Source organism: Mobula birostris, chromosome 9, assembly GCF_030028105.1.
Source record: "Mobula birostris isolate sMobBir1 chromosome 9, sMobBir1.hap1, whole genome shotgun sequence".
Lineage (NCBI taxonomy): Eukaryota > Metazoa > Chordata > Chondrichthyes > Myliobatiformes > Myliobatidae > Mobula > Mobula birostris.
In genome coordinates, this window is record NC_092378.1 from 155,357,769 (window position 1) to 155,384,794 (window position 27,026).

At 43.7% G+C, this 27,026-nt stretch overlaps 2 protein-coding genes across 6 annotated transcripts in view; one reads left to right on the forward strand and one right to left on the reverse strand.

The window, feature by feature from the left end:
* The window catches only part of ift140 (intraflagellar transport 140 homolog (Chlamydomonas)), a 232,275-nt gene that overhangs the window by 71,089 nt on the left and 134,160 nt on the right, over positions 1-27,026 (reverse strand). The gene's annotated exons all lie outside the window — the stretch shown is intronic.
* tmem204 (transmembrane protein 204) overlaps positions 3,347-27,026 on the forward strand; it is a 146,153-nt gene continuing 122,473 nt past the window's right edge. For 2 of the 5 annotated variants that reach the window (XM_072269236.1, XM_072269238.1), the window contains exons 1-4: positions 3,347-3,563; positions 18,896-19,002; positions 19,746-20,809; positions 26,554-26,709. In XM_072269236.1, the coding sequence (XP_072125337.1) occupies positions 20,542-20,809; positions 26,554-26,709 (424 nt within the window). In that variant the 5' untranslated portion in view covers positions 3,347-3,563; positions 18,896-19,002; positions 19,746-20,541. Of the gene's footprint in view, positions 3,564-18,895; positions 19,003-19,745; positions 20,810-21,190; positions 21,670-26,553; positions 26,710-27,026 lie in introns of those variants that run through there. The other 3 variants (XM_072269235.1, XM_072269239.1, XM_072269237.1) reach the window with 2 other exon arrangements.

The following is a 27,026-nucleotide window of genomic DNA, read 5'->3' on the forward strand; positions in this document are numbered from 1 at the left end:
CCAAATCTGGAAAGCCCCAAAATGCAATAGTGTTGCATTAACTACTATGCTACCATGGCGCTGTGGCATGCAGAGACAAAAAGATAGTCAACATTTTGTTTGAGACCTATATGAGAAGACTCAGTGGAACTGAAATGGTTAACGGAGTGAGGGGAGAAATGCAAATCTCCGAAGTGGCCTTTGGAGTGGATCAGAAGGCAGTCTCAGATTAGAGAATGTTCATTTAGAACAGAGATTAGGAAGAATTTCCTGAGTCAGAAGGAGGTGAATCTGTGAAATTCATGGCCACAGATGGCAGTGGAGGCCAAGTCATTGGGTATATTTAAAGTGGAGGCTGATAGGTTATTGATTAGTCAGGGTGTCAAAGGTTACGGAGAGAAGGCAGGAGAATGAGGTTGAGAGGGAAAATAAATCAGCCTTGATAGAATGGCAGAATAGACGCAATAGGCCAAATGGCCTAATTCTTCTCCTATATCTTATAGTCTTATCAGCTTCCCTTTCCATTCAAAGAATGAATCTGAGGATTAAGTGAAGAACTGAAAGACGTGATCATTGTAGACTAAAACAGGATATGAAATATCAACTCATCAGAGTGAAAATTGTGTTTTTTATTGTCACATGTACCAAGGTAGTGGAAAAACTTTGTTTTGTATACTGTTTATTTAATTTCAATACATCAGTACATTGACGTGCTACAAAGGAAAACAATAAGAGTGCAGAATAAAGCTTCACACACAAAATGCTGGAGGAACTCAGCAGGTTGGAAGTGTTGTAGATAGTATGGAGTACTGTCAGACGTTACAGTGGGATATCGATAGGACACAAAACTGGGCTGAGAAGAGGCAGATGGATTTCAACCCAGATAAGTGTGAGATGGTTCATTTTGGTAGGTCAAATATGATGGCAGAATATGGTATTAATGGTAAGACTCTTGGCAGTGTGGAGGATCAGAGGGCTCTTGGGGTCCGAGTCCATAGGACACTCAAAGCTGCTATGCAGGTTGACTCTGTGGTTAAGAAGGCATATGGTGCATTGGCCTTCATCAACCATGGGATTGAGTTCAAAAGCCGAGAGGTAATATTACAGCTATATAGGACCCTGGACAGACCCCACTTGGAGTACTGTGCTCAATTCTGGTCGCCTCACTACAGGAAAGATGTGGAAACTATAGAAACGGTGCAGAGGAGATTTACAAGGATGTTGCCTGGATTGGCGAGCATGCCTAATGAGAATAGGTTGAGTGAACTTGGCCTTTCCTCCTTGGAGCGATGGAAGATGAGAGGTGACCTGATAGAGGTGTATAAGATGATGAGAGGCATTGATCGTGGATAGTCAGAGGCTTTTTCCCAGGGCTGGAATGCCTAACACGAGAGGAGACAGTTTTAAGGTGTTTGGAAGTAGGTACAGAGGACAGGTCGGGGGTAAGTTTTTTACACAGAGAGTGGTGAGTGCGTGGAATGGGCTGCTGGCGACGGTGGTGGAGGCGATACAATAGGGTCTTTTAAGAAACTCCTGGATAGGGACATGGAGCTTAGAAAAATAGAGGGCTATGGGTAACCCTAGATTATTTCAAAAGTAAGTACATGTTTGGCACAGCATTGTGGGCCGAAGGGCCTATATTGGGCTGTAGGTTTTCTATGTTTCTATGTCAGGCAGCATCTATGGAAGGGAATAGACATTTGACATTTCAGGCCAAGACCCTTCATCAGGGCTGGAAAGGAAGGGGGAAGAAGCCAGAATAAGAATGTGGAGGGAGGGCAATAAAGTGTTAGAGTTAGGCATCAGAGTTACTTGTTAGAGTTACAATAAATGAATTTAATTGACTTTATTTCTTACATCCTTCACATACATGAGTAAAAATCTTTACATTACATCCCTGTCTAAATGTGCAATGTGCAATTTATAATAACTTATATTAAATAGAACACAGAATAGAACTCTATGTAACATAAAAATACACTCAGATCAGCATGAGTGAATCAGTCTGTTGGCCTGGTGGAAGAAGCTGTCCTGGAGCCTGTTGGTCCTGGCTTTTATGCTGCAGTACCGTTTCCCATATGGTAGCAACTGAAATAAGTCGTAGTTGGGGTGACTCGGGTCCCCAATGACCCTTTGGCCCTTTTTTCACACCTGTCTTTATAAATGTCCTGAATTGTGGGAAGTTCACATCTACAGATGCGCTGGGCTGTCCACACCACTCTCTGTAGTGTCCTGTGATTAAGGGAGGTACAGTTCCCATACCAGGCAGTGATGCAGCCAGTCAGGATGCTCTCAATTGTGACCCTGTAGAAAGTTCTTAGGATTTAGGGGCCAAACCAAACTTCCTCGACTGTCTGAGGTGATAGAGGCGCTGTTGTGCCTTTTTCCCCACACAGCTGGTGTGTACAGACCACGTGAGGTCCTCGGTAATGTGGGTGCTGAGGAACTTAAAGCTGTTCACCCTCTCAGCCCCAGATTCATTGATGTCAATAGGGATTAGCCTGTCTCCATTCCTCCTGTAGTCCACAATCAGCTCCTTTGTTTTTGCAACATTTAGGGAGAGGTTGTTTTCTTGACACCACGGTGTCAGAGAGATGACTTCTTCCCTGTAGGCCACCTCATTATTGTTTGAGATAAGGCCAATCAATGCAGTGTTCAGAGAAAGGCCTCAATAGAGTGGATGTGGACAGGATGTTTATTGTGGTGGAGGAACCTAAAACCAGAGGACACAGATCAGCCATGATGGAATGGTGGCGCAGACTCGATGAGCCAAAGGGCCTAATTCTGATCCTATATCTTCTAGTCTTACAGTGAAGGTGCAATGCAGGCAGACCACATCAGGTCATCTTGCAGGTGCAAGGCCACAAGGGAGATTGTGAAATTAAGAGTCCATCTTATTTTGCAATAGTCTGATAACAACAGGATAGGATCAGGACGGAGTTTAGTTTATGTCCGCAACCCACGGCTTGATGCTATACAGACAATGAAGCAAAGTGCTCTGTTAGTGAACATAGGCTTGGCAAATCCAGAAATAAAGACTGATCCCAACAGAGCAATTCTTGGCAGAGTGACTATGTTGATCAGGATTTAACTGAATTAGGTACAAAACAGACCTCCTGATAAACATTTTTAAAATTGCAGTGTATTCTCAAGAGGGTAAAAGCACATGAAATTAAAGCAGCAGGCGAAAAATGATTTGTATCCTGACAAATCATAACTTGATATATTTTCCCTGATGGTTGGGATTTAAATGCCCTCTTCTCCCTGCACCCCTTCGCCCTTCCCCCACCGTTTCCCAGACTGGTTTCCTGTACGTCAGAGCTCGCAGCTGGGAGCTGGCTGTCTGCTCAGTCCATGAGCAGACCTGCAGGAGAGTAAGTCAGAGTAAACGGCAGCCTGTGTAGCCTAGGGTCCGACACTTCCCATTTGCCTGCTGATCTTGCACCAGGCAACATGAAGCTCAATCGCTCTGGCTGCTGAGAAAACCGCATCTTTCTCCTAGGATGGGATCATGTTTTGCGCCAAGGTTGCAGTAGAAATATAAAACTATCGTTAGCGACAGATGAAGTGGACTTACTCACTGGGTAAATTTTTCTTACTTAAAATCCATACGGCTGAGCAAAAAATCCGATAGATTAGAGTGATTTAGAATTCACCCCTTTTTTTTTATAAACAATGCTACTTAACCATAAGATTACTATTATTTACTGAGAGTAACAAATATTTATGCTGTTTAAATCAGAAATCTCCCACAAAAAATAGTTGCAGTGGCTCCCAATTTTATCTTTCAGTTTGCGACTGTGTATCTGGTGGTCAAATGATACTTAATCCCGTGGGTTTGCAATTTATAGACCATTTTATTTAAAGCAGGTTTTGACTGAATTTCCAAATCAACATTACAGTACTTTGCAACTTTGGGTGGGTGTCCTGTGTGAAAGTCAACAACGTTCCTGGATTGAGTATACGTGTCTGAATTGAACATCACTGTGAGTGGGGAGATAACAGCCATTCACTGACTGCTCAATTAGATCAGAAGTAACTTTAATTTGGAAGAAATTTATACACACATAGAAAGTAGAACAGTTCAGCTCTGGACAGGCCATTCAGCCCAGAATGCTGTGCTAATCATGATGCCAATTTATACTAAATGTTCTCCTGTGTATCATCCATATCCCTCCATTCCCTTCATATTCATGTGTCTATCGAAAAGCCTCTTCAACTCCAGCAAATTCTCTGCTTCCACTACTACCCCAGTACCGTGCTCTATGTGAAGCCTTGCATCTCAAGCTGCTTTTAAACTTTTTCTAACCCCACCCCCCCCCCCACAACCTTAAAAGCATGTCATTTAGTGTTAGGCATTTTTACCATGGGGAAGAGATTCTGACCATCTCCCCTATCTATGTCTCTCATCATTTTAAAAGCTCTTTCAGATCTCCCCTCAGCCTCTGCCGCTCTAGTAGGAACAACCCAAGTTTGTCCAACCTTTCACTATAGCTCAAATCCTCTATTCCAAGCAGCAACCCTGGTGAACCTCATCTGCACCTTTTCCACAGTTCCCATATCCTTCCTATAATGGGGAGACCAGAACTGCACACAATACTCCAAGTGCTGCCTGACAACAGTTTACCAGATTCAGGTTTGTTATCACTGTCTCATATGGTGTGAAATTTGTTGTTTTGGGGCAGCAGTACAGTGCAAGATATAAAATTACTATAAATTATAAATAAATAATGAGGTACTCATTGGTTCACAGACAGTTCATAGATCTGATGGGGGAGGGGAAGAAGTTGTTCTCTAATCATTGAGTGTGTGTCTTCAGGTTCCTGTACCTCCTCCTGGATGGTAGGAATGAAAAGAGTACATTCCTGGATAGTGAGAGTCGTTAGTGATGGATGCCGTCTTCTTAAGTCATCACCTTTGAAGATGTCCTCAATGGTGGGGAGGGTTGTGCCTGTGTTGGGCCAGTTGACTGAGTCTACAACCCTCTGCAGACTCTTTAGATCCTGTGTGTTGGAGGTTCAATACCAGGTAGTGACACAACCAGTCAGGATGCTCTTGTCTGTGTGTCAGTAAAGCTGTAGTGTGACTTCCTTACTCTTGTACTTGACACCATGAAAGCCATTCCCTAATTCTACTACATAATGCTCAATATCACAACTTATTACATTTCCCAGACTATATAACTGAAAACAAGTCTAAACATGAAGGAAAGGCTATTTTACAAATGACAACAGAGTGGCAGAGAGTGAGTCCACAACACTACTGAGTGATGACACATGCAGTTGTCTGCAATGTTGATTGTGCTCTAACGGTACTCGAACCATCGGATTGTATCCTCGTAACCTGAAAACAGCTCCAACTTTACAGCATATGTTCTCAAACAAAATAAACAGAGGTTCCATTAAAACCATTTCCAGATTTGTCATGACATGATGTTCACTCACTGCAGTCTCCATTCACTTGAATTCTTGACATTGATGTATGTGGCCTGTGCCATACTGGGTGAAGAAATGGGAAACTCACATGAAAACCACTCAGTGGTTCAACAGTTGTGGTGATCTACTCATCACAAAATATCTCCTCTCATCAATAGTGAATGCTATCTGCAATGCTTGTTCAAAAGATGACATATGCAAGAGATTCTCCAGTGTGCCATCCACACTTTTCTGGATTGAACTCCATCTGCCATTTCTCCAACCAGTTCTAGACTCTAGAGCAACACACAAAATGCTGCAGGAACTCAGCAGGTCAGGCAGCACCTACGGAGGGGCACAAACAGTCGATCTTTCAGGGTGAGACCCTTCATCTCACGTTTTCACATTCTTTTGTAACCTATGACAACCTCATACACTATCCACAAAACCACGGACCTTCGTGTCATCTGCAAACTTACTAACCTACCCATCTAATCTGACTCTGAGTCCTGATTCGGGTCTTGGACCGAAACATCGACTGTTTTCCCCCCTATAGATACTGTACTGCCTGACCTGCTGAGTTGTTCTTCCAGCATTTTGTGTGTTACCCAAAAGGTGATAACTGCACAGGCATGGACCTCAAGAGGCCTCTATTCCTCCACACTGTTAAGAACCCAGCATTCTGCCCTCAAACTCAACCTTCCAAAATGAATCATTTCACACTTTTCCAGATTGAACTCCATTTGCCACTTCTCAGCCCAGTTCTGTATTCTGTCAATGTCCTGTTGTAATCTTTTACACTATCCAGAACTCCACTAATCTTCATGTCACCTGCCAATTTAAACGAGCATCTTCTTTCCAGAGGAAAGTGAGTACCTGGAATGAGCTGCCAGGGAAAGTGGTCAAGGCTGGTATAATTGCAACATTTAGGAGGCATCGGATATATTCTTTTAGAGAGACAGCACAGAATGGGCCCTTCCAGCCCAAAGAGCTGTACTAGCCAGCAACCCACCTATTTAACTCTAACCTAATCACAGGACAATTTGCAATGACCAGTCAACCTACTAACTGGTACATCCTTGGGCTGTGGGAGGAAAATGGAACACACAGAGGACATCAATGCGCTTACGGGAAAAACTACTTACAGACAGTTTCAGAACTGAACTCTGAGCTCTGACACTCCGAGCTGTAATAGCATCGTGCTAACCACTACACTACTGAGGCACCCCATATAAATGGAGGGGAAGGGATTGGGGTGTCCAACACATGCAACTGGGACTAGCAAGGAGGATGCTGTGACTCACATGGAGCAATTGGGCTGAAGGACCAGTTTCCATGCTATATTACTCTATTGCCCTAATTGTCAAACAGCTCACATTTTAAAAACTGTTGGGTTCCTACTGTGTTTTCACTGGGATTTCCATAATGGTTATAAGTAGCAATATAGCAACCATGACAACACTTCTAAAGAATTTCATTGGTTGCAAAACACTTTGGAATTTCCTGAGGTTGTATAAGTAGTTTTATAAATGGAGATTAATTCTTTTTTATGGCTGGGTAGGCAGATAAACAGTTTATAATACATGCAGAAATAGAATAAATATTTATGAGTTCACCCTTCACCCAAAGTCACACACAGAAAGCTGTTGCAAATCTCTGGCAGTTGTACAAAAACAGCCATAGAACCAGAAATATTTTGCATATGGGACATAAAAATGCTTTACCTTTTGGAAGATGACTATGGTGCAACACACGCAAAATGCTGGATGAACTTAGCAGGTCAGGCAACACCTATTGGAGATGAATAGACAGTTGACGTTTCAGGCTGAGACCTTTTGTCAGGACTGAAAAGGAAAGGGAAAGATGCCTTATGGATTTCAGTGCTTTAAAAGGGATAGAGAGGGCAGAAAAAGGGGAGGAGGGGTGGCATTACTGGTCAGGGATACTATTACAGCTACAGAAAGGGTGGGTAATGTAGCAGGATCCTCTTTTGAGTCAATATGGGTGGAAGTCAGGAACAGGAAGGGAGCAGTTACTCTACTGGGGGTATTCTATAGGCCCCCTGGTAGCAGCAGAGATACAGAGGAGCAGATTGGGAGGCAGATTTTGGAAAGGTGCAAAAATAACAGGGTTGTTATCATGCGTGACTTTGACTTCCCTAATATTGATTGGCACCTGATCCAAGGGTTTAGATGGGGCAGAGTTTGTTAAGTGTGTCCAGAATGGATTCCTGTCACAGTATGTGGACAGGCCGACCAGGGGGAATGCCATACTAGATCTAGTACTAGGTAATGAACTGGGTCAGGTCACAGATCTCTCAGTGGGTGAGCATCTGTGGGACAGTGGCCACCGCTCCCTGGCCTTTATAATTATCATGGAAAAGGATAGAATCAAAGAGGACAGGAAAATTTTTAATTGGGGAAAGGCAAATTATGAGGCTATAAGGCTAGAACTTGCGAATGTGAATTGGGATGATGTTTTTGCAGGGAAATGTACTATGGACATGTGGTTGACGTTTAGGGATCTCTTGCAGGATGTCAGGGATAAATTTGTCCCGGTGAGGAAGATAAAGAATGGTAGGGTGAAGGAACCATGGGTGGCAAGTGAGGTGGAAAATCTAGTCAAGTGGAAGAAGGCAGCATACATGAGGTTTAGGAAGCAAGGATCAGATGGGTCTATTGAGGAATATAGGGAAGCAAGAAAGGAGCTTAAGAAGGGGCTGAGAAGAGCAAGAAGGGGGCATGAGAAGGCCTTGGTGAGTAGGGTAAAGGAAAACCCCAAAGCATTCTTCAATTATGTGAAGAAAAAAAGGATGACAGGAGTGAAGGTAGGACCAATTAGAGATAAAGGTGGGAAGATGTGCCTGGAGGCTGTGGAAGTGAGCGAGGTCCTCAATGAATACTTCTCTTCGGTATTCACCAATGAGAGGGAACTTGATGATGGCGAGGACAATATGAGTGAGGTTGATGTTCTGGAGCATGTTGATATTAAGGGTGAGGAGGTGTTGGAGTTGTTAAAATACATTAGGACAAATAAGTCCCCGGGGCCTGACGGAATATTCCCCAGGCTATTCCATGAGGTGAGAGAAGGGATTACTGAGCCTCCGGCTAGGATCTTTATGTCCTCGTTGTCCATGGGAATGGTACCGGAGGATTGGAGGGAGGCGAATGTTGTTCCCTTGTTCAAAAAAGGTAGTAGGGATAGTCCGGGTAATTATAGACCAGTGAGACTTACGGCTGTGGTGGGAAAGCTGTTGGAAAGGATTCTTAGAGATAGGATCTATAGGCATTTAGAGAATCATGGTCTGATCAGGGACAGTTAGCATGGCTTTGTGAAGGGCAGATCGTGTCTAACAAGTCTGATAGAGTTCTTTGAGAAGGTGACCAGGCATATAGATGAGGGTAGTGCAGTGGATGTGATCTATATGGATTTTAGTAAGGCATTTGACAAGGTTCCACATGGTAGGCTTATTCAGAAAGTTAGAAGGCATGGGATCCAGGGAAGTTTGGCCAGGTGGATTCAGAATTGGCTTGCCTGCAGAAGGCAGAGGGTCGTGGTGGAGGGAGTACATTCGGATTGGAGGATTGTGACTAGTGGTGTCCCACAAGGATCTGTTCTGGGACCTCTACTTTTCGTGATTTTTATTAACGACCTGGATGTTGGGGTAGAAGGGTGGGTTGGCAAGTTTGCAGACGACACAAAAGTTGGTGGTGTTGTAGGTAGTGTAGAGAATTGTCAAAGATTGCAGAGAGACATCGATAGGATGCAGAAGTGGACTAAGAAGTGGCAGATGGAGTTCAACCCGGAGAAGTGAGAGAAGAACTCACTTTGGAAGAACAAACTCCAAGGCAGAGTACAAAGTAAATGTCAGGATACTTGGTACTGTGGAGGAGCAGAGGGATCTCAGGGTACATGCCCACAGATCCCTGAAAGTTGCCTAACAGGTAGATAGGGTAGTTAAGAAAGCTTATGGGGTGTTAGCTTTCATAAGTCGAGGGATAGAGTTTAAGAGTCGCAATGTAATGATGCAGCTCTATAAAACTCTGGTTAGGCCACGTTTGGAGTACTGTGTCCAGTTCTGGTCGCCTCACTATAGGAAGGATGTAGAAGCATTGAAAAGGGTACAGAGGAGATTTACCAGGATGCTGCCTGGTTTAGAGAGTATGGATTATGATCAGAGATTAAGGGAGCTAGGGCTTTACTCTTTGGAGAGAAGGAGGATGAGAGGAGACATGATAGAGGTGCACAAGATAATAAGAGGAATAGATAGAGTGGATAGCCAGCGCCTCTTCCCCAGGGTACCACTGCTCAATACAAGAGGACATGGCTTTAAGGTAAGGGGTGGGAAGTTCAAGGGGGATATTAGAGGAAGGTTTTTTACTCAGAGAGTGGTTGGTGCGTGGAATGCACTGCCTGAGTCAGTGGTGGAGGCAGATACACTAGTGAAGTTTAAGAGACTACTAGACAGGTATATGGAGGAATCTAAGGTGGGGGCTTATATGGGAGGCAGGGTTTGAGTGTCGGCACAACATTGTGGGCCGAAGGGCCTGTACTGTGCTGTACTATTCTATGTTCTATGTCCTACGTTCTTAACATGGTTGAACAGTTGTAGAGCAACAGAGTTTATGACAGAAATTGTGTAGAAGAGCACAGAACTGGTATGCAATATGAAGAGGCGAGTATGATTCTGAAACTGGTTCTCCATGAACATTCCTGGAAACTCATTTCCACCTCTGTTGATAACTCTGCATTATCTGGTCCCCGTACATCAACTCAAACAACAACTCAAATAGGAAACTGTAAAGCAGGTGTTGTGAATCCACCTTCAATGCCCTGGCATCATTCACAACTTAATTCATCAGCAGACACACGTGCTCTCATTTATTGTGAGAGATAAAATCTTACATTGAAATAGCTCCTTTAACATCCTTTCATGTCTCTTCTGAAGCAGCAGCTGTAATTTTGTGCTCAGGAACTGGCACGTGAGTGAACCCAAAATCATGGGAGTCCCACCAACAAACCAAACAAACCCAAGACTACAATGGAGAAACACAGAGACAATCCTTCAAGCTCACATCTACACTCCAAGCAAATAAAGGCATATTTTGTTACCCTGACTTTTACTGACCAGAAGTAGACCATAACAGATAGGAGCAGAATTAGTCCGTGACCGGTTTTGATACTTTATAGTCATATGAGATGAAATGGCCACTATCCTATCAATACTCCAACACCCATCAATAACTGGATACAGCATGGATTCATGAAGGGCAGGTCTTGTTTGACAAATTTACCAGAGTTCTTTGAGGATATAATGACTGCGAAAGATAGAAGAGAAGAGGTGGATGTTAGATACTTGGATTTCCAGGAAGCACAGAAAGAATTATCCACAACTTAAGGATGCATGGAGTTGGGACATGGATAGAGGGTTGATGACCCAACAGAAGGCAGGCATTTGGGATAACAAAGACGAGAAAATCTGTAGATGTTGAAAATCCAAAGCAACACACACAAAATTGCTGGAGGAACTCAGCAGGCCAGGCAATATCTATGGAAAAGAGTAAACATTTGACGTTTTGGGCCAAGACTCTTCATCAGGACTGGGAAAAAAAAAGTTAGGGCAAGAAGGTGGGAGGAGAGGAGGAAGAACTACAAGGTGTTAGGTGATAGATGAAACTGGGAAGGGGAGGGGTGAAGTAAAGAGCTGGGAAGTTGATTAGTGAAAGAGATAAAGGGCTGGAGAAGAGGGAACCTGACCGGGGAGGACAGAAGACCTTGGAAGAAAGAGAAGGGGGAGGAGCACTAGGGAGGTGATGGACAGGTAAGGAGATAAGGTGAGAGAGGGAAATGGAACTGGGGGAATGGTGAGGGGGGTGCAATTGGCAGAAGTTTGAAAAATTGATGTTTATGCCATCAGGTTGTAGTCTACCCAGATGGAATATAATAATAATAATAAAACTTTAATAGTATAATATAAGGGGTCGGGATAAATGTGTGCATCTCTGATCGGCAGTTAGTGGTGAATGGAGTGTCATAGCAGTCAGTGCTGGGCTCACAACTGTTCATGGGTATTGATCTGGAAGAGGTGACTGAGTGTAGTGTATCAATGACACTAAATTGAGTAAAAAAGCAAATTGGCCAGAAGATGTGGAGAGTCTGCAGAGAGATATAGATAGGTTAAATAAATGGCAAGGTGTCTGGCAAATGGAGTACAATGTTGATAAATGCAAGATCACCCACTTTTGAAGGGAGAGAGAGATCAGGTTAGTATTTAAATGGTGAAAGAGGGACTCGGAAGTTAGTGTGCATGAATCGCAAAGGTTAGTTTGCAGCTACAACAAGTTATCAAGAAGGCAAATGGAATGTTGGCCTTCATTTCTAGAGGGACTGAATTTAAGAGCAGGGAGGTTATGTTGCAACTTTACAAGGTACTGGTAAGGCCGCACCTGGAGTACTGCATGCAGTTCCGGTCTCCTGACTTGAGGAAGGATATACTGGTATGGAGGTGGTGTAGAGGAGGTTCACAGGCTGATTCTGGAGGTAAGAGTGTTTAGCCTATGAGGAGAGATAGAGTTTCCTGGGACTATGCTTGCTAGAATTCAGAGTAATGAGGGGGGATGTTAGTGAAACAAAATTATGAAAAGGATAAAAAAAAAAATTAGAGGCAGTGAAGTTCTTTCCACGGGTAAGAGTGACTGGAACTAGAGGACATGGCCTCAAGATTCAGAGGAATAGATTTAGGACAGAAATTAATAGAAACTGCTTTTCCCACAGAATTGTGAATTTTTGGAATTCTCTGCCCAGGGAAAAAGTAGAGGCTACCTCATTAAATATGTTTAAGACATACATCGATAGATTTTTGCATAGCAGGGGAATTAAGGGTTATGGCAGGTAAGTGGAGCTGAGTCCATAGCCAGAAGAACTATGATCTTATTGAATGGTGGAGCAGGCTCAATAGACCAGATGGCTGACTCCTGCTCCTATTTCTCATGTTCACTATAGACGTTCTGCTAAAGCCTCATTGTTCACCATCAATCAACTTGCAGTTCACATTGACCTCCAGATGAAGTTTCACTCTAATGATGTCTGCGCTAAGTCTCGATAAATTAGTGTCTGTAGATGATTAGGAGGATAAAGTACAAATTGTTGAAAGCTGTGAATTCATTCCTAGAACATCCGAGACATAACCTGATCAAGCTAACCTTAATATAGACCAACAGAAAATGAATAAATGACAAGCATTATTCAATCTTTAGCAGATGTTGAAAATAGCTGAGTTTCTACCAAGGAAACAAATGGTAGCAAGTGCACAAAGATACCTTCCATCCCATATTTCACAAGTCCTGAAACATTTGTACCAAGCTATATATAGGACCACAATCAAAGGGTTAAAGCAAAGAGATTGCGGAAAAATTCAAAGTCTTTGTGCTGAGGATTCTTCCTGTTCTGACCTGAACACAATGACAAGCATATGTACCTAACTAGCAGGAAACAGCAACTAGCTTTTAATAGAGAGCAGATGTGTCGGGTACAGTAATAGAATTGAAATAGAAAAGTACAGAGACTATTTGTGGTAACGGCACTGTAATGTGGAAACGTGCTCTGGATGTATGAACTACGAAACAGGATGAAGTGAATCAGTCAGATGCAAACTTTGAATAATTGTTTACTGTAAATCAACAGTAAAGTTTTAACAGTAACTTGTCATGGACTTTGTGCCTTTATTGTCTCTGGCTGTAATTGGATAACACAGGTGGGATTTTTGCAGTCCTTTTCACTTCTTTCTCCCGGAGAAGGGGCAAAGGTGGGTTACTGGCACCTTAAAACCAGTTGCTCTGGGCAGATGGGGCTTGTTAGCTGTGGTTGGCAGCTCATCTAGGAGAAGGAAAACTCTGATCTCAAACCTCTGCTGCTTTACAGCCAAACCCACTCACGGGGAAGGCTTTGGGAGTAAACCCCAAGGAAAATTCCAGTACTGGAGTTCCTAAGACAGTCCCATGTTGAGTTCAACACTGACTGGCAACTCCTGCAAAGTCACTGGTGTCAAAGTGTATCAGTCTGCTGTTCCTTTGGATTCATCAGCTGCGTGGAGATGGGAGCCTACTGCATGGGTAAGAGCCTGCTCTCCATATCGTACTGCCCTGGCTTACATATCAACTGACAGCTAGGACACAATATCCATTGTTGACCCTGACCAGCCCCCTTTTCACTTCTTATGCTTATTGTTATGATATCTTTTTAAAGACACCAAACACTGATTGCAATCTATAAGCTACAGAATAGTTTGAAGCAGATGTCCTTCCCTCGTGGAGAATAATCCACCCATGGCTCAGTCAGAGGAGTGCTTAACTTGGAATCAAAGGTTATGTGTTCAAGCCCTGCTTCAAATCCCCCAGACAAACATTTGGGCTGCTGCTGAGTTTCCATGGCATTATTTCAAAGAGGATAACCCTCCTTCAAATACGTTCTGACTAATATTGATCCTGCAGCCAACACCAATAAAACAGATTATTTAGGCATTATCACAATGGTCTTCAGGAGCTTGTTATGTTACATATTGGCTGAAATTCCTACATCATAACTGAGATTGTACTTGTAAAGAATTTCATAAGCTCTACAGCACTCTAGGAAAGTGGACATGAATGCACTAATGTTTAATAAATAGGAGCAGAATTAGGCCATTCGGACCATCGGGTCTGCTTCACTATTTGATCATGGCTGATTTCTCAACCCCATTCTCCCACCTTCTCCCCGTAGCCTTTAATGACCATGCTGAAGCTGTGTCTGGTGTGTGCGGAACGCATGTCCAGAAAGCAGGTGAGAAGCAGGATGTGTACAGCAGGGAAACAAAGATGGGCATGGGCAAGCAGTGCAACAGTATTGATAAGGAGAGCAGCAACTGGAGGCTAAAACTGAAAGAACAGGAGGGGTAGGATGGGGAACAGGATGTTAGCAGGAATTGAATGTGTCTGGAAAAGGACTGGGATCACAGTGGATTTGGGATACAGGCAGGTGCAATGTGGGGGCAGCATAGTAGTGTAGTGGTTAGCACAAGGCTTTACAGTGCCAGTAATTACGACTTCAATTCCCACACTAACCGTAAGGAGTTTGCACATTTTCCTGGTGACTGAGTGGATTTCCTCCAGGTTCTTCAGTTTCCTCCCACATTCTAAAGATGTACGAGTTAGGATTAGGAAGTTGTTGGCATGCTATGCTGGTGCCAGAAGCATGGCGACACTCGCAGCTGCCTCTAACACATCCTCAGACTGTGTTGGTTGTGGACACAAATAATACACTTCACTCAACACACACAAAATGCTGGAGGAACTCAGCGGACAGGCAGCACCTACGGAAAGGAGTACAGTTGACACTTCGTCAGGACTGGAAAAAAAGAATGAGGAGTCATAGTAAGAAAGTGAGGATAGGGGAGTAAGAAACACAAGGTGATAGGTGAAACTAGGGGTGGGCGGGAGAGGGGTGAAGTAAAGAGCTGGGAAGTTGATTGGTGAAAGAGATACAGGGCTGGAGAAGAGGGAATCTGATAGGACAGAAGGCCATGGAAGAAAGAAAAGGGGAGAGGAGCACCAGAGGGATGTGATAAGCAAGTAAGGAGATAAGGTGAGAAGTGGAAATAGGAAAGGGTTTATGGTGAAGGTGGGGGGGGGGGGGCTTTACCAGAAGTTCAAGAATTTTATGTTCATGCCATCAGGTTGGAGGCTACCCAAACAGAATATAAGGTGTTGTTCCTCCAACCTGGTGTGACCTCATACCGACAGTGGAGGAGGTCATGGATAGACATATCGGAATGGGAATGGGAGGTAGAGTTAAAATGGCTGGCCACTGGGAGGTCCCGCTTCTTCTGGTGGACAGAGGTGCTCCGTGAAACGGTCTCCCAGTCTACTTCAGGTCTCACTGATGTACAGGAGGCCACAGCAGGAGCACAGCACACAGTAAATGACCCCAAAAGACTCACAGGTGAAGCGTCGCCTCACCTGGAAGGACCGTTTGGGGTCCTGAATGGAAATGAGGGAGGAGGTATAGGGGCAGGTGTAGTACTTATTCCGCTTGCAAGGATAATGCCAGGAAGGAAATCGGTAGGGAGGGACGAATGGATGAGGGAGTTGCGTAAGGAGCAATCCCCGTGGAAAGTGGAGGGAGGGGAGGGAAAGTTGTGCTTGGTGGCAGGATTCCGCTGGAGGTGACAGAAGTTACAGAGAATTATGTGTTGGATGTGGAGGCTGGTGGGGTGGTAGGTCACTACCATTCAGGGCCCCAAAATGTCCTTCCAGGTGAGGTAACAGTTCACCTGTGAGTACGTTGGGGTCATCTACTGTATCCAGTGCTCCTGATGTAGCCCCCGTACAGTGGGGAAATCCAGCTCAGGTTGGGATACTGCTTCGCCGAGCACCTATTCTCTGTCCACCACAAAGAGTGGGATCTCCCAGAGGCCACCCATTTTAATTCTGCTCCCCATTCCGACACGTCAGTCCATGGCTTCCTCTACTGTCGGGATAAGGCCACACTCATTATTGCGTTGGAGGAACAACACCTTACATTCCACCTCGGTAGCCTCCAACCTGATGGCATGAACATCAATTTCTCGAACTTCCAGTAAAGCCTACCCACCCTCTCCTTCACCACTCCCCAATCCCATTTCCCTCTCTCAACTTACCTGCCTACCCCTCTGGTGCTCCTCCCCCTTTTTTTTCCTTCCATGGCCTTCTGTCCTCTTCTATCAGATTCCACATTCTCCAGCCCTTCCCAGCTCTTTACTTCAGCCCTCTCCCTCCTCCCAGTTTCACCTATCACCTCGTGGATCTTCCTCCCCTCCCCCTTCCCCGTTTTCTTACTCCGACTCATCTTTTCTTCCAGTCTTGATGAAGGGTATTGGCCTGAAATGTCGACTGTACTCTTTTCTATAGATGCTGCCTGGCCTGCTGGGTTTCTCCAGCATTTTGTGTGTGTTGCTTGGGTTTCCAGCATCTGCAGATTTTCTCTTGTTTGTGATCCATTTCTTTGTATGTTTTGATGCTTCAATGCGTATGTGACAAATAAAGTTAATCTTATCTTATCAAGAAAAATAAATCATTATAACAAAATAACCTTGCTGATTATTTTTAATGTATGGGTTTTTGGGCCTAACATCCAATTACTGTATTTGTTTGGACAGATAAACATTTTTATGGCACTGAACTTGTTGAAGATGTTGGTAAGGCCTAATTTGGAGGACTGTGCGCAGTTCCGGTCACCTACTGACAGGAAGGATATCAATAAGACTGAAAGAGTGCTGAGAAAATTTACATGGATATTGCCAGGACTTGAGGATCTGAGTTACAGGGAAACGTTGAATAGGTTAGGACTTTATTTGCTGGACCGCAGAGGATGAGGAGAGATTTGATAGAGGTACACAAAATTATGAGGGGTATAGATAGGGTAAATGTAAGCAAGCTTTTTCCACTGCGGTTGGGTGAGACTACAACTGGAGGTTATGGGAAGGGCAACATGAGGGGGGTCTTCTTCACTCAGAGACCAGTGCAAGTGTGGAACGAGCAGCCAGCAGAAGTGATGGATGTGGGTTCGATTGCAATATTTAAGAAAAGTTTGGATAAGTACATACATGGGAGGGGTATAGAGGCTATGGTCTGGGTGTGGTTTGATAGGACTAAGCAGGATAACAGTTCAGCACAGGCTACATCGGCCGAAGGGCCTGTTTCTGTACTGTAGTGCTCTGTGGATTTAAGACCTTATAATGTTCCAAGGTATCTCCCAACAAATTTGCTACTTTTTGAATTGTGACCATAGTAGGATTTTTGCTCACACAAAGCTGCCATAGTTAGCAACAAAAGATAATTTCTTTCAGTGGTAGAGGGAGAAATATCACGCAGGATGCCAGGAGTAGTTTCTCTTTGTTATGCGAGGTCTTTTACCTGAGAGAACGGATGGGGTCTCCACCTGCCGTGCTACCTCTGACAACAGAACTATCTCTCAGTACCACTGCAGAATGCCTGCCTTTTTGTTTCAAGGTCCTGACACTTAAACTGAGAGTTTATGACTCATACATGAACTCTACTATCCATCATTCTATATGGAACACTGGATCTACATTTGTATAGCAGCATATATTACGGATAAATATGCAGGAAAAGAGCAACTTTGTGCAATATCCCTTAAACAAAAGTAAGAACAGATAATTTGCTTTCAACGATGTTTCTTACATTTTGTTGTACACTCAAGAAAAAGCAAAGACAGAGATAAAAATGAATAAATAGCTTACTTTCCAACTACTCTATTGTGTCATTCCATCAATGCAAGACAAGCTTTTCACTGTATCTCTGTAAATATGACAATAATAAACCAATTCCAATTATCCTGAAACAAAACACTAGAGATCAGAAAATTTGAAATGAACCAGAGAACAGCAGAAATATTCACATCAGGGGATAATGAAATATGAAGATCCTTGATAGTTTGGGAACTTTTTCCCTTCTGCCATCAGATTTCTCAGTGGCCCTTGACCCATGAACAACACTTTGTATTTCTTTTTTTTGTGCTATTTATTTATTTTGTAATTTAGTGTAATTTTATGTGTTTGCACTGTATTACTGCCAGAAAACAACAAATTTCATGTTATATACACTCCATGGCCAATTTACTATCTACCTCTCATACTTAATAAAATGACCACTGAATTTATGTTTTGTGGTCTGCTTCAAGGTCCGATGTGTTATGCATTCAGAGATACTCTTCTGCACACCACTGTTGTAAAATGTGGTTATTTGAGTTGCTGTTACCTTCCTGTCAGCTTGAACCAGCCTGGCCATTCCCTTCTGTACTGTAGTGCTGGAACAGAGAAGGCTGGTGCAGGGTTCTCAGTTGGATGATCAGCCATGATCATAATAAATGGCGGTGCAGGCTCGAAGGGCCAAATGGCCTACTCCTGCACCTATTTTCTATGTTTCTGACCTCTCTTATTAACAAGGCATTTTTGCCCACAGAACTGCCACTCACTGGATTTTTTTTTGTGCCATTCTTTGTAAACTCTTGAGATTGCTGTGTGTCAAAATCCCAGGAGATCAGCAATTTGAGATCCTCAAACCACTCCATCTGGCACCAACAATCATTCATGGTCAGTCACTTAGATCACATTTCTTCCCCATTCTGATGTTAGATCTGAACAACAACTGAACCTTTTGATCATGACTGTATGTTCCTCTAGTGCAGACAGGAGTTCTTTTACACAGAATTGTAATTTTATTCACAGAAAATAATTAATATTCCAACAAGCCGTAGCATCTATCACAGCTCCCCCTCTCTCCACAGAGGCTGCCTGGTCTGCTGAATGCATTTATAACGGTACCCTTGTTGCATCTTGAATATTGTATTCAAAAGTTATAATTTATTTCTTAATCTATGATCAGACATTCACATATTCCAGAAGACAAATGGATATACAGTACTGTACAGAAGTCTTCGGCACATGAGATTTTTTTATATGGTTTCAGATGATATGACTTCCACAGAGCCCTGATCTTAACACCATCGAGGCTGTCTGGGATTACCTGGAGAGACAGAAGCCAGTGAGACAGCAAAAGTCTGCAAAAGAACTGAGGCAAGTCCTCCAAGATGTTTGGAACAACCTACTAACTGATTTTCTTATAAAGCTGCGTGACAGTGTATCTAAGGGAATGATCAGTTTTAAAGGCAAAGGATGGTCACGCCAAATATTTATTTGATTTAGTTTTTTTTTACTGTTTATTGTGTTTTATACTTGTAATTAATTTAGATTGCTTTGTAGAAATCCATTTTCACTTTGACACAAAAGAGCCTTTTTCTGTTGATCAGTGTCAAAAAATCCAAATTAAATCCACTGTGATTCAATGTTGTAAAACAATAAAACAAAGACTTCCAAGGGGGGGGGGGTGAATACTTTTATAGGATATGTATATACATATACAGAGGGGGCAGAGAGAGGATAGAGAGTGGGGTAAAGAGGGAAATGGAGAGGAGGGTAGTGAGAAAGAGAGAGAGGGAGGAAGAGAGAATGAGAGATAGAGATGCAAAAGTAAGAGAGAAAGATGCAGAAAGAGATGCAAAGGGGGATGTAGAAAGGGAAAGAGGAATAAATATTCATAAAGATAACAAGGTACAGTTAGACTTAATACAGTACATGCAATATGGGCAGATTACAAAATGACAGAACTGCAGAGCTTGCAGCTCTGCAAATGGACAAATGATTACTTGAGCCAATTACTAAGCACCATTGAATCTAAAAGTTGCATTTGTCAAAGATTGCAGCATGTTAAGGCAGAACCCCATGTACTGGTTTGGTGACATTCCTCATTTCCTTCACAGTGACCTTGTCCGGATAGAAGAACACAGAAGAAATTCCCGTTTCCCAGTTATTTGAGCCAAGAGCTGGAAACACTGCTTTGATTGTCGTCCGGGTCCCTTCCTTAGAGGAAACACATCCTGTTAATGTTTGACTGTGAAGTCGCAGTGCTGAATGTTTGTTGCAGACAGTTACGCCCAGAAACTCGGCAACAGAGTTAGAAAAACAACAGTTTCCTCCTAGCTTCCAGAAAGCGTCTTTTTCTCCTTGGTACCTTATCAGTTATGTTAAGATCGTGTCACAGTCGAAATAAGAAGTCTATTTCAACAAGATGGCCAATATCTGCCTAACCATTTGATCAGGAGTGCTGTGGCTGTTAATAGTCTGACTGAAACAAAGATTATTTCTGCAAACCTGCTTGGGGTATTAAGGCAATCTGCCTTTTAACCACGCAACAGACAGGTGTGCTACTTGAGGAGAGCACGAGTGATCCCTCTGGCTTTATTGAAGGCTCATCAGTTGGAGAACTCACATCTTCATCATAAGGGATGGACCTGCATACAAGGCAGCTTATCATTGCCGCACCTCCGGTCGAGAAGGCACAGGAGGGTGGATAAGCTTAGCAAAAACGCAAATTACTTGGATTCTGAGGACACTGGGGAGGTAACAATGAATGCTCGACTCCCCTAGCAGCTCTCAAGTAGCTCTAGGTACTCCCGCATTTCCAACGCACATGAGTGTTTTGTGTGGAAACAAAAGAGGCTCTCTTGTGCTCTGTGGGTAACAAGAGCGTCTTGGAGCCGGGGTGAGGAAGCAGGCATGGCTGTTCAAAAGCTGGTGGTGACTGCTGTAGCAGTGGCTCTCCTGTCCCTGATTCTTAACAATGCAGCAGCCATCACTCCAAACTGGGTGTATCAGGCCCTGGAGGATGGGAGAAAGCGCAGTGTTGGTCTGTGGAAGATGTGCTACGGGAGCGAGAAAGGGAAAGCGTCAGTGAGGCATGAACAAACGCTGGAACGCGAGTGTGAGAATTTAAGCTGGGGGTCAGAGCACCCTGGATTTCAAGAATCTCGGAACACAGTTAAACGTAAGTCTATAAACCTCTTATCTAGCACAGGGGTAAGATCCCATTACTGTTCCTAATGGCTTGGGAGGGTATGAGATTCCTGTTCCTTCACTTGGGGAAATGATGGACAGTCTAGTACCTCAAGTTGAAGGTTAGGTATGGTCCATGAAACATCAAATCTATAACTATCAAGGTCTGTGTTACAAAATTCGCAATGCTGTTGCAAGTCTCAGGTTAGGTTTAGTCTGTGAAACATCAAGTCTTTAACTATCAGGGTCTGTGTTACAAAATTTGCAATGTTGTTTTAAGTCTCAGGTTAGGTATGGTCTATGAAACATCCAATCTATAACTATCAAGGTCTATCACCTAGGCTGTCGGAAGCAGGTCGTTGGGTGACAGTCAGAGGGGGGAAAGCGAAGGTGAGCAGACAAGTAGTGCAGAGCACCCCTGAATAATGTTTACCGTCCTGGATACAGTTGGCGGGGACGACCGACCAGGTGTGAGCCACGGTGGCAGGGCCTCCGGCACTGTGTCTGACCCGGTGGTGCAGAAGGGTGGGACAGAGAAGAGGAGAGCTGTCGTCATTGGAGACTCTATAGTCAGGGGAGCAGACAGGAGATTTTGTGGACGTGAGAAGGACACCCGCATGGTTTGTTGCCTCCCAGGTGCCAGGGTCCGGGATGTCTCTGACCGGGTGCATGACATCCTGGTACGAGAGGGAAAGCAACCAGAGGTCGTGATACATGTTGGGACCAACAACATAGGCAGGAAGAGGGATGAGGTCCTGAAGTGCGAGTTTCGGGAACTAGGCAGAAGACTGAAGAACAGGATCTCATGGGTGACGTTCTCAGGATTGCTGCCAGTGCTACGTGACAGAGATGGTAAGAATTGGAGGAGATGTCAGTTGAATGCGTGGCTGAGGAGTTGGTGCAAGGAGCACGGTTTTAGATTTTTGGATCATTGGGATCTCTTCTGGGGAAGGTGGGACCTGTACAGATTGGATGGGTTGCACCTGAACTCGGGGGGGGGGGAAGGGGGAATATCCTTGCAGGTAGGTTTGCTAGCATGGTTCGGGAGGGTTTAAACTAATTTGCAAGGGGGGTGGGACCCACAGTGATAGAGCAGTGAAAGCAGTGCATGGAGTAAAGCCAGATCTAACATATAGAGAGGCTTTGAGGAAAGAGAAGCAGAATAAACAGTGTAAAGACAGTAAGGTAGAACAGCTGAAATATGTGTACCTCAATGCAAGAAGCTTCAGGAACAAAGGAGATGAACTGACAGCTTGGATACATACACGGAATTATGATGTAGTGGCCATTACAGAGACTTGGCTGTCTCCAGGGCAGGAATGGATTCTCAATATTCCTGGATTTCAGTGCTTTAAAAGGGATAGAGAGGGCGGAAAAAGGGGAGGAGGGGTGGTCAGGGATACTATTATAGCTACAGAAAGGATGGGTAATGTAGCAGGATCCTCTTTTGAGTCAATATGGGTGGAAGTCAGGAAAAGGAAGGGAGCAGTTACTCTATAGGGGGTATTCTACAGGCCCCCTGGTAGCAGCAGAGATACAGAGGAGCAGATTGGGAGGAAGATTTTGGAAAGGTGCATAAATAACAGGGTTGTTATCGTGGGTGACTTTAACTTCTCTAATATTGATTGGCACCTGATTAGTTCCAAGGGTTTAGATGGGGCAGAGTTTGTTAAGTGTGTCCAGGACGGATTCCTGTCACAGTATGTGGACAGGCCGACCAGGGGGAATGCCATACTAGATCTAGTACTAGGTAATGAACCGGGTCAGGTCACAGATCTCTCAGTGGGTGAGCATCTGGGGGACAGTGACAATGGCTCCCTGGCCTTTAGCATTATCATGGAAAAGGATAGAATCAGAGAGGGCAGGAAAATTTTTAATTGGGGAAGGGCAAATTATGAGGCTATAAGGCTAGAACTTGCGGATGTGAATTGAGATGATGTATTTGCAGGGAAATGTACTATGGACATGTGGTCAATGTTTAGAGATCTCTTGCAGGATGTTAGGGATAAATTTGTCCCGGTGAGGAAGATAAAGAATGGTAGGGTGAAGTAACCATGGGTGACAAGTGAGGTGGAAAATCTAGTCATGTGGAAGAAGGCAGCATACATGAGGATTAGGAAGCAAGGATCAGTTGGATCTATTGAGGAATGTAGGGTAGCAAGAAAGGAGCTTAAGAAGGGGCTGAGAAGAGCAAGAAGGGGGCATGAGAAGGCCTTGGCGAGTAGAGTAAAGGAAAACCCCAAGGCATTCTTCAATTATGTGAAGAAAAAAAAGGAATGACAGGAGTGAAGATAGGACCGATTAGAGGTAAGTTTGCAGACGACACAAAGGTTGGTGGTGTTGTAGGTAGTGTAGAGGATTGTCAAAGATTGCAGAGAGACATCGATAGGATGCAGAAGTGGGCTGAGAAGTGGCAGATGGAGTTCAGCCTGGAGAAGTGTGAGGTGGTACATTTTGGAAGGACAAACTCCAAGGCAGAGTACAAAGTAAATGGCAGGATACTTGGTAGTGTGGAGGAGCAGAGGGATATGGGGGTACATGTCCACAGATCCCTGAAAGTTGCCTAACAGGTGGATAGGGTAGTTAAGAAAGCTTATGGGGTGTTAGCTTTCATAAGTTGAGGGATAGAGTTTAAGAGTCGCGATGTAATGATGCAGCTCTATAAAACTCTGGTTAGGCCACACTTGGAGTACTGTGTCCAGTTCTGGTCACCTCACTATAGGAAGGATGTGGAAGCATTGGAAAGGGTACAGAGGAGATCTACCGGGATGCTGCCTGGTTTTGAGAGTATGGATTATGATCAGAGATTAAGGGAGCTCGGGCTTTACTCTTTGGAGAGAAGGAGAATGAGAATGAGAGGAGACATGATAGAGGTGTACAAGATATTAAGAGGAATAGATAGAGTGGACAGCCAGCACCTCTTCCCCAGGGCACCACTGCTCAATACAAGAGGACATGGCTTTAAGGTAAGGGGTGGGAAGTTCAAGGGGGATATTAGAGGAAGGTTTTTTACTCAGAGAGTGGTTGGTGCGTGGAATGCACTGCCTGAGTCAGTGGTGGAGGCAGATATACTAGTGAAGTTTAAGAGACTACTGGACAGGTATATGGAGGAATTTAAGTTGGGGGCTTATATGGGAGGCAAGGTTTGAGGGTCGGCGCAACATGGTGGGCTGAAAGGCCTGTATTGTGCTGTACTATTCTATGTTCTATATGTTCTATGTATCACAAAATTCGCAATGCTGTTATAAGTCTCAGGTTCGGTATGGTCTGTGAAACATTAGAATATAGAACAATACAGTACTTTCAGCCCAGGAAGTTGTACCGATCTTACATCTTTAACCATCAGGGTGTGAGTTACAAAATTCTCAGTGGCATTATTCTTCAGGAAGGTGATCACTGAAATAGTGGCACTATTCATTAATGGGGGAAGGGGAAGGCAGTGATGGTGGTGAAGAAGAGCCCCAAACTTCTGCTGAAAATTGAGGCTTAATCATCTTTACAGCTTGTGAACATGGAGTTATCAAGGCAAGTACAATTCATCTGTCCGATTAAAGCATTATACCATGTGAATATTTCATACAACTCACTACCAAACTGAACACATTTTCTCATAATCATCTCCTTCAGCAATCCCTGAGGACTGCGGATGAATCAGAATCAGGTTTAATATCACTGGCAGATGTCTTGCAATATGGTGCTTTTCGGTAGCAGTAGTTTGCATACGTAATAACAAAAAACTATAAATTACATTAAGTATATATTAAAACTTTAAATTAAATAACTAGTGCAAAAGCAGAGGGAAGGGAGTAGTGAATAGAGAGGTTCACTGTCCATTCGAACTCTGATGGTGGAGGGGAAGGAGTTGTTGCTGAAATATCGAGTGTATGTTTTCACACTCCTGTATCTCCTCCGAATTTGCCCGATGCCGGCCCCCTAGGCCTGAGTCGACGTAGTAGTAGTAGTATCTCCTCCCTGGTGGTAGCAATGAGATAAGGGCACTGCCTTTTGAAGATGTCCTCAATGCTGGAGAGGCCAGTGCCCATAATGGAGCCGGCTGAGCTTACAATTTTTTCCAGCTTTTTTGAACCTCTGCAGTGACCCCTCCATGCCAAATGGTGATGTAACCATTTCAAAAGATCTTACTCTCCATTTCTGTGACCGCTACCGTTACTGATAAATCTAAATAGACTGACAAACTCCACTGCACTCGGGATATAGCTGTCTGGCTCGTGAACTGTTTAGAAGGCAATGAGTTTCTTCCATCATTTGCAATGGGTTTCTGTGTGCTTCCGACAAACGGACTCCATCTTCTCAGTGCCATCGACACTGCAGCAATCCCAGAGGGCAGAGGTACTGAGAATGAAGTCAAGGGCCACGGTCAGCGGGTCCCGAGGAGGAGGACAGATGACCCCCAACTGGGGGCTAGGAAGGGGTTTATTTTGCTATTGTTGTCTCGGTTTTGTACATTGGCTGTGTGTTTTTTCTGCTGAACGTCATAGGCATGCCATGTTGGCGCCAGAATGTGTGACAACATGAGCTGTCCTCAGCACATCTTCGGACTGATTTGGTCATAAATGCAAATGATAGATTTTACTGTATTTCAGGACCACTAGACTCAATAAAAACAGTTACTTTCCCAGGGCAGTTAGGCTAATCAATCCCTTCACCCACAAACCCACCCCTCCACACTCACAACCACCACTACTTTATCATTTCCTGTCAGAGTCACCTTATTTACAGACACTCTAATGTCTAGTGCCATTTTATGGACATACAATCAATCTCTGTATATAAGTCATCTTATGTACTTATATTTATTGTGCTTCATTATTATTGTGTTCTTCATCTTTTTTTTTGTGCTGTATCAGAGTAACAATTATTTTGTTCTCCTTTACAACTGTGTACTGTAAATGACGTTAAACAATCTTGAATCTTGAACAAACATGTGATAATAAATCTAATCAGATCTCAGATTGAGAGTAATTCATCACATGGACATCAAATGTTCAGCAGAACAATACATGCAACAACAACAAAACAAGCCCCTTTCCTCCCTCCCTCCCGCCCAGACACGCAGTTACTGTTCCGTCTCCTCTCTGGGACTGCCAACAGTCTGTGGGGATATTACATATTTTCCCCACAGAGAGTCTCGGGGACAGTGCAGGGATCACTGAATCAGGAGCTTTATGCCAGGTTGGAGGTTTTATTTATTTTTAAATTTTATTTTATTTAGAGATACAGGGCAATTAAGGCCCCTTTCGGCCCTTTGAGCGGCGCCGCCAACAAACTACTGATTTAACTCTAGCCTAATCATGGGACAATTAACAATGACCAATTAACCTACTAAACTGAATGTCTGTGGACTATGGGAGGAAACCAAAGCACCCAGAGGAAACCCACATATTCCAAGGGGAGAACATACAAATTCCTTACAGAGGACACCAGGATTGAACTTAAAAACTCTGACGCCCAAGCTGTAACAGTGTTGCACTAACCGCTACACTACCGTGAAAATCTTAATCTTCACACATTGTTTTCCTCAGATGGCCAAAGGCAATGAAGGTCCAAGGAATCTCAAGAGTCATCCTTTGCAATTATTCTACAATTTGCTGCAGATTTTTTGATATTTATTCTTCTATGTCTAATTTCACTAATGCTGTTTGAAAAGGCAACATACGATGGGAATGGACTGCACTTAGACCCAGAGGTTAACCACACTATCTTGCTCTCCTGCAGTTCAGTTTGACATGATGCGAGCCTGTAACCTGATTGCCACAGTGGCTCTGACCGCCGGCCAGCTCATCTTCCTACTCGGACTGATGGAACTCCCCCTTATCACTCGAGATTCGCAGTGGTGGGAGGAAGCCATTGCTGCTCTGTTTCAGCTGTCCAGTAAGTAACACTCTATTTAACCAGACTGAGACACACAAACATCTGAAGCCTGCATACTACTTGTGTGGTCACTTCAGCAGGGCTTTGGGCTTACCAGCCTTTGTTTCGATCCGGTTAGATACTCTTGCATTTTTTTAGAATTGATTTTAAAATTCTCTGACTTGTTTTTAAAGCACTTAATGGTCTGGGAACAGAGTACATCACAGAATCATTTTTGTTTTATAATCCTGCATGAACTCTCAGGTCTTCAATTGCCAGTCTCTTAAATTTAAACAATCTTCCTCAAAAGAGAACTGGTGGGTCAGCTTTTTTGAATT